The sequence below is a fragment of the Perna viridis genome, chromosome 3, assembly GCF_037379345.1.
Source record: "Perna viridis isolate PV_CMFRI_1.1 ecotype Kerala chromosome 3, ASM3737934v1, whole genome shotgun sequence".
NCBI lineage: Eukaryota > Metazoa > Mollusca > Bivalvia > Mytilida > Mytilidae > Perna > Perna viridis.
Genome location: NC_142447.1, coordinates 37,682,698 through 37,696,866, shown reverse-complemented (window position 1 = coordinate 37,696,866; position 14,169 = coordinate 37,682,698). Strand labels below are relative to the sequence as shown.

The 14,169-nt window shown below is 31.5% G+C and overlaps 1 protein-coding gene across 2 annotated transcripts; it reads left to right on the top strand.

Moving 5' to 3' along the window:
• The first annotated feature begins 27 nt into the window (after window positions 1–27).
• On the top strand, window positions 28–11,495 carry LOC148622136 (uncharacterized). 2 transcript variants are annotated; one of them, XR_015920578.1, is made up of 12 exons: window positions 28–1,133; window positions 1,972–2,001; window positions 2,965–3,750; window positions 4,199–4,231; window positions 4,899–4,940; window positions 5,094–5,711; window positions 6,545–6,586; window positions 7,912–8,082; window positions 8,532–8,573; window positions 9,540–9,590; window positions 10,845–11,037; window positions 11,308–11,495. XR_015920578.1 is itself a non-coding variant. In XM_088571735.1 (12 exons), exons 1-11 carry the CDS (start codon window positions 1,004–1,006, stop codon window positions 11,031–11,033), a joined length of 2,082 nt encoding a protein of 693 aa, XP_088427861.1. In that variant the 5' UTR covers window positions 28–1,003; the 3' UTR covers window positions 11,034–11,037; window positions 11,308–11,495. The 2 variants fall into 2 exon arrangements, 1 of the variants encoding a protein (XP_088427861.1); XM_088571735.1 differs by having other exon boundaries at window positions 10,897–11,037.
• The last annotated feature ends 2,674 nt before the right edge of the window (window positions 11,496–14,169 follow it).

Here is a 14,169-nt window from a genome sequence, read left to right as displayed (position 1 = left end):
TAATAATTTAGAGAAATTTCATTTTTGTTTCAATATTGTTAACTGCAACACGGCTTATGGGGAGCCTAATTAGACATTTAGTTGCTCCGATACTCACGCTCTTTGCATGATTGTTGAAATAAATGCTTTGTTGGAAGTTTATATGAATAATATTAATTAATGTACGTCAATGTCATTAGCTCAACAGTGTCAAAACCGTTTTTTAACGACGCGAGTTTGTTTAACGTATGTGGATTATTTTTTTTTTTAAAAAGTAAGTTACTTTTTTCAATTTTTTTATCATTTGCTTATGGAGTTGGGTCCAATCATTATTTTGTACCAATGAATCCTTGTGACTGTTTTTGTATTTCACCTTTGCTTATTTTAACCATTATGGTGATAGCCTCCATACTTCCTTTGATCTTTATATAATATCCGTACTTTGCGAATGTATCCTAACAAGTCACCCATGGTCTTTATAGATCATTCCGTGCTTTTTGTGATTCCCTTAAACTATCTTCCTTTTTAAATTACATTTTTGGTTATTCCCTTTGTCATGTATGTTACCATTATTAATGTTGTTTCATTTAACAAAGAGATTTGGTGATGTTTAGCACAAAAGTAGCTTTAATTGTTTACTTTACTGAAGCATTTACTGTCAGTTGGGCGATAAAATAGTTTAAAACTTAACCTCTCCTAATAAAAAAAATATGTTTCAACATTATTTCTATCTATAAATATATTAAAACTGAACAATTATTTTAATTTTGCTGAAGAAGTTAATAAAAATGTAATTTCATGTCAAAGCGTTGAAGAGTAACTAATAATTTGAATAAAATAACTTAAAAGAATATATATTGATATTTTCAGTACGAAATAATGATATAAAGAATTCGTTCAATTTTCAGGGTTTTCAGGAAGAAAAAGAAATCTGATCGTGGGTTCAAGTAGTAATGGTTCAGGCAATAATATTCTGTTTGGAACCCCTCAACCACGTCCTAAACCTGACACTGTGACAAAGCCTATGACAAAACTTACAACAATGTCATCCAAACGACCAACGACGACACAAACATTAGTACCGCCAAAACCAAATAAAAATGCTTTGTCTGTTGGATCCAGCGCTGGTGGTCAGAAGAACAAAAACGTCATAGGTACTGTATATCTCTCCCCATCATAAAGCAAAATAATGCTCCGATGAAAACAAAATGGCCGGAGCAAAATTTGCCATAGTAAAGGAAATGAAGACACCTAAAACTACCTTAGATTGTGTCTGAAAATATGAAAATAATTTTCCAATAGAAATAATGTCATTGTGCTTAGTATTAAATATGTGCTTGTTAATTTCAAAGAAGCCCGAGAAAAAACTGTGCAATATGTACTTGTGATACACGTAAGTTATATAATCATTTAGGGACAAAGAAACGAAGTATATTAAACTATATCATAAATGAATTTTGGTCGATAAAGAAAATACAGTCTTTTGTATCTATACAAACGCATAATGATGTGTGAAATATTTATTACCATAACATAACAGGCTATATGCATTTGAATTGGGAAATATTATTTATCGCAGAGTACATACTATTGCACTTGCAAGCTCGTGAAATATGCTATCTGCTCGGGCTATATTTACCAATACAGATGCAATAACCTTATAGTTTTAACAACCTCACAGTAAAAAACCCCGCCTTTAGTCTTCATACATGATTTTTGCTCACTAATTTCGATCCAACTGCTTTTTAATCAATAACTTTTAAACAATGTTGTTGCCTCCACTTTATTTTTGCTAAACTAGTTTCTATAATCTGGGTTCGATTCAATATGCTTGGTTAATAATGAAACATTGTGACCTTTTGTTCTAAGCGAGCTATTGGAGCCCATCATGGCCCATCGTGGTCTGGACGTTTCTTTACCACATGTATTATTCTAACGTTACAAAAATATAATTTGTAAACATAAAATCAATATGAGCTTTTATAATTACAGAATTTCCAATGACGACTACAGCTACACCAGGTTTGCAAAAATAGCGTAAAGTATATTTTTTTCAAGCAGCCCATTATTATTTTATCATTACTTAGGTAGTCGAATTGAAATATAGCTCTCGTTGGATGGCCGCAAACTATCGTAAATAATATACAAAAAGAAGGACAACTCTAATCTTTATGTTAATCTAAACACTTTTTTCTGTTTTTAGCTATTACTACTTTTAGTTGTTTTTCCTTTATAACTTACGCAATTTATCTATGTTGTTGACTTAAATCAATGTATATAATTGTTAACTATAACAAAATTAATACTTAATCAATTGATCAGAAAGGGAGTGGATGCTAACTCGAATTTCATTCTCTAGTTCGTTTCTTTTCTGTTATTCAGTATACAAATTTTTTACCCAATGTTCCCCCATGTGATTCATATTTGAAAAAAAGTTTTATAAATCACAAAATAAACCGTCTTATATTCTTAACATTTTACATAATAATATTATATCATAATTTATTTTATTAAAGTGTCACACATCAGATTATAAACAAAATGCTATATACATGTAAAATAACATAAAACAATATAATATTATATAATATATTAATATTTTACATTTACTGAGTAGATACAACCTCTCAACACGCGAAAACATATTTTCAATACTTTCCAATCCAATAAGGTGTAATGACAAAATTACCGAACTGAAAAAAAAAACATCTTGGCAATGGTCGAAAGAAATAGTAAAAAATGAAATTTTGAATAATAATTGCAATGTCAAGGCAAAGACCAGAAATTTAGAATTAATCACAATGGTCCTGACTTTGTACAAGCATTTCCAGTTTATATTTGAAAAAAATATCCTGGTGTTGTCTACATAAAAACATGCATGCGATATATTGTTTTTTTTTTTTTTTTTTGAAATTCTTAGTAAATCAAATGTAATTATTGTAATTCAAATTGAAAGGCAATATAAAGAAGTTCCAAATTTTATAGCAATTGAAACGCCAAAACAACAGCAGTCTTCAACAACATCAGTACAAGCATCATCGACAGATACATTACTGACGACAACAGAACCAATACAAACGACAAAAAAATTACTACCTACGACAACGGAAGTACCAAATACAACAAAGTTAATACCAGCAAGGACAAAACAGAGAACAACAAAAGCGTCACCAACAACGACAAACCAGCCAACAACAAAAACATTACCAACAACGACAAAACAGTCAACAACGACAAACCAGCCAACAACAAGAACATTACCAACAACGACAAATCAGCCAACTACAAAGACATTACCAACAATGACAAAACAGTCAACAACGACAAACCAGCCAACAACAAGAACATTACCAACAACGACAAAACAGCCAACCAGAGCTTCACCAACGAAGACAAAACAGGCAACAACAAAAGCATTACCAACAACTAAATTGACAACAAAATCAATGAAACTATCAACAACGAACACATTACCAACAACAGCAAAAAGGAGTACATCGTTACAGTCATCAATAACAAAGCCCTTTTCCACGATTTCCACGACAGCAAAACAATTGACAACAACATCGTTACCAGTGACAAAAATATTATCGACTACAACACCGAAAACAACACTATCATCGATGAGAACTACATCGTCAACAACATCAAAGCTATTCTCGGCGACCATTAAACTAATACAAACAACAATAAAACATATTGCAACAACATCAAAATATATAGAAACCACATATATATCTTCAAACTATACACAAGAACAGAAAACAGACGGTATTTACACTTTTTGTTCGCAAGTATTCTTTAGCTGAAAGTAAAAAAAGACCTAAAGTGATACAAAATAAAGACAAATACATTATTAATGTAATTTAAAACTATAGTTAAAAAATCAAAGCCATTATTACTGAAAATATAGAGTCGCATCATTGACATGGTAGATACTTAAAATATAGAGACGCATCATTGACATGGTAGATACTTAAAATATAGAGTCGCATCATTGACATGGTAGATACTTAAAATATAGAGACGCATCATTGACATGGTAGATACTTAAAATAAGCATCGAGATTAAACAACATTATTCTGAATCCATTCAAACGTTTTGATTATTACTTCTTCTGTGCATACATGACACGTGTAAAAATTACTATTAAAATATTAAAAATGTCGTGCTTTTTCTTTCATATTGAAAAGTTATTAACTGTTTGTTATGTTTTAGCTATAACACCACCAACTTTAACTACTGAACTAAGTAAGTAGTCTATTTAAAATGTTTGTACCTATTAATGAAAATAGCAGAAATTGTGTATGATTATGCTTTGGCATGCCAATCATTGAAACAGTATCTGCTGCTCCTGTTACAAATCAGAATGGTTTTTTTCACTTTTATTTTGATTAATTATTTTGTCTGTGAACCCCTAACCTCCCCACAGTTGAAAAAACCCAAATTGCATAAAAAGTATTCATATCTAAAATTGACATTTGAAAGAGGAAACAATACCAAAGGTACAAACGAGGGGGGAATGGTCTTGTACAAAACAACAATGAAAGTAGCAACAATACATCAAAAGTTGAGAAACAATGGTACAACCCAATAAAACTAAATCATTACACACATGAAAACGAACCAAACCATAAACCGGGAGAGTTAGTACTTCCTGCTTATTGTCAGACACTCCTAATGCTTTTTGTTTAGGGTCAAAAAACCATTAGGTCAAGCACGGTATAAATGGAAAGATGTCTATGACATGACAGATGGGGGACGTTGTTTATATTGGAAATATACACTACATGTCAGTCATTCAGGTCATACTACGGTGTAACTTTGAAATGGCGACGTAACTTGCGATACCTTAATCCTATTGTTTTGCAATCATTTAACATTTCAAATGCTATATCATTTTTGTAATTTTTGCTAGACACAACTAATGGGCATACAAGTACCAACTTTAATAACACTGGTAAGTACTTATTTTTACCATAATGTATGTTTAAAGTAACCTCATAGTATATTAACACTTTTTTATGTGTTTATACTAAACAGAAAACGACGTAGCCATTGAATTCAGCTAAATCATTCTTACCTACCATTGATTTCTTCTTTCAAAATTTAGATGCTGGAACCGGTTCACAAACAATCAACAAAACTCCCTCAATGACAGGAGCAACCAAACAGTCAAATTTAACTAAAACAACATCCTCACAGACAGCTTCTACTTCTACCACAACATCACCAACAGCAGCTACCATCACACCATCACTGACAGATTCTAACACCACAAAATCACCGACAGATTCTACCAGAATAACATCAACGATAGATTCTACAACCAAAACTTCACCGACAAACTCTACCATCACAACATCACCAACAGATTCTAAGTCTACTTCAACATCACCTACAGCTTCACCGACAACTCCAACTACAACATTTGCACCAACAGCTTTTACTTCTACAACAACGTCATCGACAGCTTCTGCTTCCGCAAAAATGTCACCGACAGCTTCTACTACCACAACATCTTCGACAGCTTCTACATCTACCACAATATCACCGACAGCTTCTGCTTCCACAACAACACTATTGATAGCTTCTAGCACCACAACATCACCTATAGCTATTGTTATAAACACAACGGCAAGTACGAAAACAGAAACAACTACAAACAGAGAAACTGTAAATCTGTTAGAAACGACTAAACCAAACACCAATAAAACAAATAACGGAACTTGTAAGTAAATGGCTAATTGTACAATTTGGTATTTTTAAACTATTTTGATCAAATAGTGCACCTCTTTCCTTGTATGCAATGTCATCGTAAAGGTTGAATACAAATGACACAATTTGCGATATTTTATTGGTAAACAACAAATGAAATGATAGGAGACGAAATTTGAGTAATTGAAAGTTTTGGGTTTTTTATGCTTAACTCCCTGTGGATATTAAAAGAAGTATAATTATTTAATTACAACGAAAACCCAATGATTCACTTGAGAATCGCCAATTAAGGATTATAACGATGTACACGCGTTTCGAATGAGTTCAAATATGAGGTCACCGCTTATGTTTTTGCAATACTAGGTGGAACTCAGTTTATTTTTTATACTACCGTTTTTTGTTGATAATGACGTAGAAGAAACATAATAAATTAAATTACACAATAATATTTGGATTCACTGAAACGTACACTTTAGGAAACATTTATTTCATGATTTAATAACTTTCGTTTCTTTATTTCAACTGGTGTGACAGGGAACTAGTGTGACATTGAACTTAAAGCATAATTCATTGCATTCAAGTGTTCATCATAATTTTATGTTCTTCCTCAGTCTTTAATTGTATAATCCTTATACAAATATGTATAAGTTTACTTTATCATATCTGTGAGAGGCTGCAACGCAATAACTAAGTATGACACTTTAGCTAGAGATTACCCACTCTTTGATAAAATCTAGTTCATCAAACCAGCGAAGCAAAAACTAAAGATGATATTTTATTCAACATTTCATTTCCATAGACATGTATCTAAGTGCAGGTGAATTATAAAGGCATTTATACTTGCAGCCGCTGCAACAGGAAGTGAACCGAACATTAATACTACAATAGGTAACTTCATTAATATATGATTGTCTTGTCTCAGTTACCAGCAATGATTTATCATCAAACAGAGGGAATTTAGCTAGTTAATGCTGATCTTACGAATATTAAAATACTCATATAGATTAAGTTATATTTGTTCTTTTACATATGCGTTTTTACATCTTTCCGATAAATATTAGCTGTTAGATTTGTTGTGGTTATCATACTATTCGTTTACATAATCGTCTTCGGTGTTGACCATCACTTAGAAAGAAACAGTTGTATTGATTTGAATAAGCATAATTTTGGACTAATTCTGTGTTGTGTTACTCGGGTGTTCTATTGTTTAAGGAAATGGTATCAATACAAATACGGGAGGTGGACTTCAGTTGAACAATAATACATGTGAAACTTTGATTTCTTGTAAATTGTTGATGATTCCAATTAGTTTTTTTATTATGATAAATGTACCAGTAATCCTATAGTTTGATCAGAAGCATTATCTTCAAGTAGTATTCTTTGTAAGAATCATTCAAATTCTGTATTATGTTATATACCCCACCCCCTCACCCCCCCAAAAAAAGGCTACATTTATATTTTTGTAATTAATTTGCTTTTTAGATCTATATGATGAAAGGTCATTCTAGTCGGTCTGCTCTTAGGAGATAATTCACATTAACAATCCAATAGTTTTTATTTTATATTTTAGAGTCATTTACAGAGTTTCGCCCTTAATTTAGAGTTTTATAGTATGTTCGATATATAATTTTTTATCTCCTAAGAACAAGGGTTATATGGAACGCTAAATGTTCCTTTCTATTTAGTATAACATTTTAAGCATAATATCAAAAATGAAAATATACATGTAAAGGGTTGCTAACCTTGAATCACATTTTGCATGATTCTTATCTGGAGTGCTACTTAAACACAACCATGACTCGTGAAACATTACACCCTTATTATTCACAGATGAGGCAGTTTTTTTCAAGATTATTGTTTATTGAATATTTGAATATTTATGAATACATCTACGAACAAACAATGGCATCTCAAAATGTATTAAAATATCAATGATTTTAAGCAGCTGGTATACCTAAGTTTATTTTCAGTTCACTGTTTCTGAACCAAGAATGAAAGTGATTCGGTGGGTTATTGACATACATGAGTCACATCCTATCTTTCTTTTTTTAAGGACAGCTACTAACATGAGTGTACCATTTATTCTTGAAGATCTGTAAAAATAATCAATGACCTCACATTTATTACCTATGTGCACAGTTTTCTCATGTAAATTATTCTTTTATTATTCTTGCAAACCTATTAATGATGACATATGATCTGAAATAATGCAGGAACTACGGTCCAGGCAAAAATATCCGGTAACCCAACGACGGCATCAACTCCAAGTGTTCTTGTCACAACGGGTCATAGTAAACATTCTACAGTTGACAGCATGACACCAGTGGGAAGTAAATCTGTGCCCACATCATCACCAACAGAGGCAGCAACAAGAAATGGAACATGTATGTAAAAAAATTGTTTACTTATTCTTAAAAGCAGTTTGTTTAAAATACTATAAGTAAAATATAAATTTATCAAGCCAAAAAGATACTTTAAACGTATAAATTTTCGTGGATTCTGTTTTGAACACATTCGCGGTTATATATTTTCGCGATCACAAAAAAAGACTACGATTAAATAATGTAAAAAAAATATTTCAAGGGTACTATTTTTCGCGCTTTTCTGTACACGGCGAAAATAGCGAAAATTAGTAAACCGCAAAAATTAATGTGTTTACAGTATTCAAAGACCAAACATGTTACTAATCATTCCAATAATACATATTTTCTCTCTCATACTTATTAATTGGTGTACATACCACTTTGTGTACATATTGTCTCAATTTTATTAGCACTACAATTTTAATTAAGTGACGTTTTTGATGATCATTGATTTTTTTTATTTTCTACAGCTCTTGATACAGGAAGTCAGCCGATTACAAATATGACAACAGGTATCACCTTCTACAAACATTTTGTACTCTCAAAGTTAAAGAAATGTTCTCTTACATAATATAAATACAATAGTGCAATAAATGCCATAAACTTTCAAATGTGATATCAAATAAGATAACACTATCGTACTGAACTACATGTATTTTATTTTTATAATTAACGCTTATTTTGAGTAATGAGTAAATAGAACAATGGTTACAGGGAATACAACGGATGGCAGTCCAGGAGTAGGAATGAATAACAATACATGTAATATATTTATTCTACCAATGTCTTTATCATATAGAAAAGAAAAGTTTTGTATAGCTTGTAATGTATTAAGTTCCGAAGCAGCGTCTGACGTTCGAAATTCAATTTAGACGCTGCAGCCAACCCTCCAAAACAATGCAAAGTCGGGAAAAAGCGAACGAGAATTTCGAAAGGCATGTCTGCAGCGGTTAGTAAGAGACGGAACGAACGTCTGCCGCTGAATGGAGCTTGATAATGTATGATAAAACACCACAGTTCTGGGTTATTAAAGTGAAACTTCACAAAAACGGTAAATTGAAAAATTTCAATAGAAAGTGAACGCCCTTTTTTCAAGTTTTATTGGTTGCAAAACTTAAATTCTTAGTATGTTAAGAGCTGACAAGATTATTGTGATAGGATTTTGAATTAAAACTAGTGGAAACTTGAAATTCTATATAAGGTGTACACACATGTAAGTCAAATAAGTTTTTTCGTACTCTAATTTTCTTACTGCAATGAATGTAACTTATGGTGGTCACAATTAAACATCACACGCATTTGCTTGTAATTCTTGAACACTGGTATATATACTGCTACTGGTATGTATGTAGATATAGATATACTGCTACTGGTATGTATGTAGATATAGATATACTGCTACTGGTATGCATGTAGATATAGATATACTGCTACTTAGCTCATTCTATGTATCATTTTCATTTTTCATTTGTTTGAAGCCTCTGGAAGTGGTAGTCAACCGGTCACAAACACAACTACTGAAAATATAGGTAAGTAGAACGATTTTAATTTGCTTTTAATTTGAAATCCTGAAATAAGAAAGGAGCTACCTTAAATGCCAGTGGAGAAATCCGACTGAAGTTGGTTATAGTGTTCTGAGTTGTCCAGGTTTTTTACATGTCACCAACGAAAATAATTCCTGTGATGTTGCATGCATTTTTTGTTCAGAATCATCACTGTCACTGTATCGAATATCGCGACCATAAATACCATCATCTCATTACAATGCAATACTTTATTCTTTCACCATTTGATTGCAATGTTTTGGAATAAAAGTACTGATAATCGTTAGTTTTACAGACATTATACTAATAGTAAAATGTGAGATTTGACCATTTATGACAAAAATAATACAATCATAATACAATTGGTTACAAAGACCTTATGCAAAAAAAAAAAGAAGCAATGGTCAAATTTTCCTATATGTATAAGATCAAACTTAAAACAAATAACTACCGTGAATAAATAAAAATCAATTGAATAGAACCAAGCATAAGTACAGAATAAAATACAAAACAAGCCAGTGATGAACTCTGGAGCTGTATAAGAGTGATCATTGTTAGTCTTATGAAACATCCACATTGTTCCTTAGAAATGACTCGAAGGATTGAAACGGAATATTTTACAGCATTTGATTTTATTGTGATATTGTTTTTTAGGTTAGAAGAACTTTTATGCAAAACACATAAAACTTGAAGAAGATAACGTAATAATCTAAACAAATTGAGAAAAATATACTTGGTACTTTAATGTTCACGTAGTGACAATATAAACACAGAAGAAGCTTTTTACTTTATACTTTTATTATTCTTATTCTCAAACCTGTTTACTGTTTAAGTAGCACTCCAGCTACGGATCATGCGAAATTGATTCATGGGTAAAAAGCCTACATATTTTTATTTTTGATATTTTGTTTGAAATGTCATAGTAAACAGAAATTAACATATGGTTTTTCATATAACCTGTGCTCTTAGGAGATAAAAATTATATAGAATGCATTGTAGAATTCAAGATTAAGGGAGATAACTCTGTAAATAACGCTCAAATACAATAGAATCTACTGATTTTTCAATGTTGATTATCTCCTACGAGCAGGCAGATTTGAATGAATAATTACACATTTCATAGCATAGACCCATAAAACAACTTAATTACAAAAATAATAATATGTAGGTGGGTGTGTCACATTTTTCAGATTTTGCATGATTCTTGCAAAGACAGCTTCTTATATCTTCTTTATACAGTTTGTGCAACTAAGAATACTTCACATGACCGAATAACGAATTCTACTCATAGGAATAACAGCACAAACGTCTGTACGTACGAAACAAAATCAAGTGCCCACTAAGAAAGTTCAAACCACCTCCCAAGCTAGCCTGAATGGCGTAACTGCATTGCTGTCGTGGCCAGGAAGAATGGGAACGGGTAATTGAAGATGTAAGTATCTGTAATGTCACTTGTTATATTTTTAAAAATATTTATATGGTAATAATCTAATAGTAGACCAGAATGAACATTATTTTCACGCAAAACGATTGCACATTTTTTAAAATGAAAGATCAAATCTTCTACAAAGACAAACCTTTTTTTAATATGTTAAATTGAATAATTGTATTTATATATTACTCATCCGATATGCAAGATATAAAGAAATATTCTTCTGTTGTAGTCAAAATGTCGTTTTTATTAAGCAATTTACCTTTTCAGAGGGATATTCGACTTTTCAACTTTTGCAAAAAGGCATGTACGGTGTGTATATGGATGTTGTTGAATTAAGATAAAGGCAGCAATAATCATCACCATTTACAGGATACATCTACCTCATTATTTTTCTAAAACTCAGGGAAATTTCAGACGTTACTGCACACTTATTTTATTAAATCATTAATAACTAAGTGATTGTTATTGTGTATTTTCATGTCGCTTCAGTTTTGTTATGTCTAAAATTTTCTCTTCCTGGACACGTTAGTATTCCTACTTTTATTTTCTGTATGTTAGTGAATGCACATCTTACATTAAATTTTATAACCAAGATATAAAGGCAATGCTTGTTAGTTTTATCGGGTATGCAGAGGAGTCTGGAATTATATTTTTGCAAAAATACAGCTAGGGAAAGAAGTTGCTTTTACAAGTATTATGCTGACTACAAAAAATGTGTTTTATGCGCACTGCACATTTACTGGTACTGATAATACGCAGCATTAGAACTACCAGTAATCCTGTGAGGGTTTGCATAAATGGAAATTACCTCAAACACGTCTAACTTAAGTCGCGCGCCATAAGAATGTATCTCAAAATAACGACAAATGGGTGTATTTAATGGAAATATTGTACATGTACAATGATGAGAACTGTATAAGGAGGATATAATACAAGAAAAAACACATAGATGAAAGCAAATAATTTAACGAATTTAAAATATCAAAAATAAGTACATTTTACAAAACAAAAAAAGAAAAAACATCATAGAGCAAAAACATAGGTTGTCCGTCGAACAGCATTGTATTAAAAATGTCCAATCTCCTTTCGGTTCACTTGAAAGTTATATGATAAAAAAAAACGCAGTAAAACCTGTCTAAACCAAACCATAAATAATTCAAAAACCTGTATTAACAGATTTATCAATTTAATTTTGAACCTGGGTAAATCGAACAAGTACATCTATGGAACCGAAATAATTCTGAAACCTAAAAGGGGTTCGATTTAAACAGTTTTCATTGTACTAAAATAATAGCCGATAACGCGTAAAATATATATGCTTCGATCATTTATGACGCAGTCAATCTTTTTCTTGACATTTTGTTATCATTTTGACATATCCATATGTTTTTTAAATTGCGGAATTGGTCCTAAAATTTCAGCAGTAGAACTATTTTCTGATAAGAACGAGGATAGAAAATTTAAAGATTTAAGCCTAAAGATGATAGTATGAATAGATATAAGAGACCAAAAGACGATGTAACATAAACATAACAAATCGGAACAAACATAAGAGCACAAAAGTGGAACAAAAAGCCGTTTAGACACAACTATTGTATTGATTTATGTCCTTAGAAAAAGAGTAGACCAAGAATTTAAAAGCTATGAGAGTAAAACAATGTACAAATCAGAAGAAAAGCAATCTAAAATGTATAATCAGATCGATGATTCAAACGCATTCTGGGTAAAGATCTATATAAAACAGTTTTATGAAAACAAGCATCGACGTTGTCGTGCCAATTGAGTCACAAGTAAACTATTTAAAAATGGTCATTTAGTTGCTCAATGTGGATATGAACAAATGAAGAAACAACCTTTATCAACAAACAGAAAAGTTTGATTCAGAAATGTCTTTAAGGAGGTAGACCTAGGGTAAGGCACATAACTTATGAAATCAGTGATATGTTTGTATCATATTCAATTTCACCAAAGTCTCTCAAGCTTTCGTTTGAAGCAAAATAAAATGAATCCAAGTTAATTAGATGCTTACATAAGATTGATGTAAAATGCTGAATACAAACGTTCCGGTGATTTTTAAGAGTTGTGTCCCTTACTCTTGGTCTCCTCCTTAAGCTCCTGAATACGTTTGAATAAAGAAATGAAAACTAATAACGCGAAGCTCTGCATTAAAATTGTAAAAATGTAACATATTGTGTATAACTGAAATTTCCATAGTAACCATTCTACCTTATTAAGAACACAAACCTATGTAAATATAGTCGCATTCTTGAATCGGATGTAGATCCTAGACAATTTAAGTACAAGAACTACTCAGATATTAATGTTGTTAAATTTTCTTACTATTTTTTTAATCCTTTTTGAGGACAGACAATTAGAATACCTACGAGAAGAAACTGTGCGCCCCTCTAGGCAGATCGGTTTCTATATCCCTATGAAGCTAGGTTTAAACAAAGCTTACTACAGTAAACAAAAATAGAAGAACCATCTCTGTGCTTCAACTTCAGGTCCGGTTACATTTATGATATAGTATCTCTGCATAATCTCACTGTCACGTGATCTATCTAAATTGAACTTTAAGAGACAACTTATACACCTCCTTTAAGTTTATATTTAGACAATAATCTGTACATAGAAAACATAGGACGTTTTTGATCGAAAACGTTTAATTACTATTCCTTTGTAAAACTCCGTGATTAGAAACTAAGCACTTTTAGAACAATGACTTTCGATTTGTACAATTAAGATTAGCGTTTTTCAGGAAGTGACGAAGATGTCTGCACGGATTCGAAAATAATCTAAATATAAGATTTCAACTTCGGCAGACAATCGGTAAAATGTAGAACTGAATATTTTGCATCAGGTCTCAGTATCGTATTAATTTTCCCATAGACTTCTATAGTGAAGTGCATATTTTTAGGATTTTTTAAAAAATATGTAAATTGATTCAATAAAACTTTCACTTATGTAGCACTTCTAAGGACATGTGAAAAAATAATTTCCCGCAAAGAAAATAGGGTGAGTCCACGAAGATTGGACAGAAAAGTAGTCTTGAACTATAAATAGCCATTTTCCCTACTTTCACTTTCGTTTTGCACTCACCAAACCAACCTTTTCAGTGGAACATTTTTA

Bases quoted from the DNA above. Each gene is read 5' to 3' on its own strand.
- LOC148622136 (XM_088571735.1), top strand. From the start codon at position 1,004: ATGACAAAACTTACAACAATGTCATCCAAACGACCAACGACGACACAA. The intron at 4,941-5,093 runs GTAAGTACTTAT...TTCAAAATTTAG, and splicing joins TACCAACTTTAATAACACTG to ATGCTGGAACCGGTTCACAA. The intron at 6,587-7,911 runs GTAACTTCATTA...GAAATAATGCAG, and splicing joins GAACATTAATACTACAATAG to GAACTACGGTCCAGGCAAAA.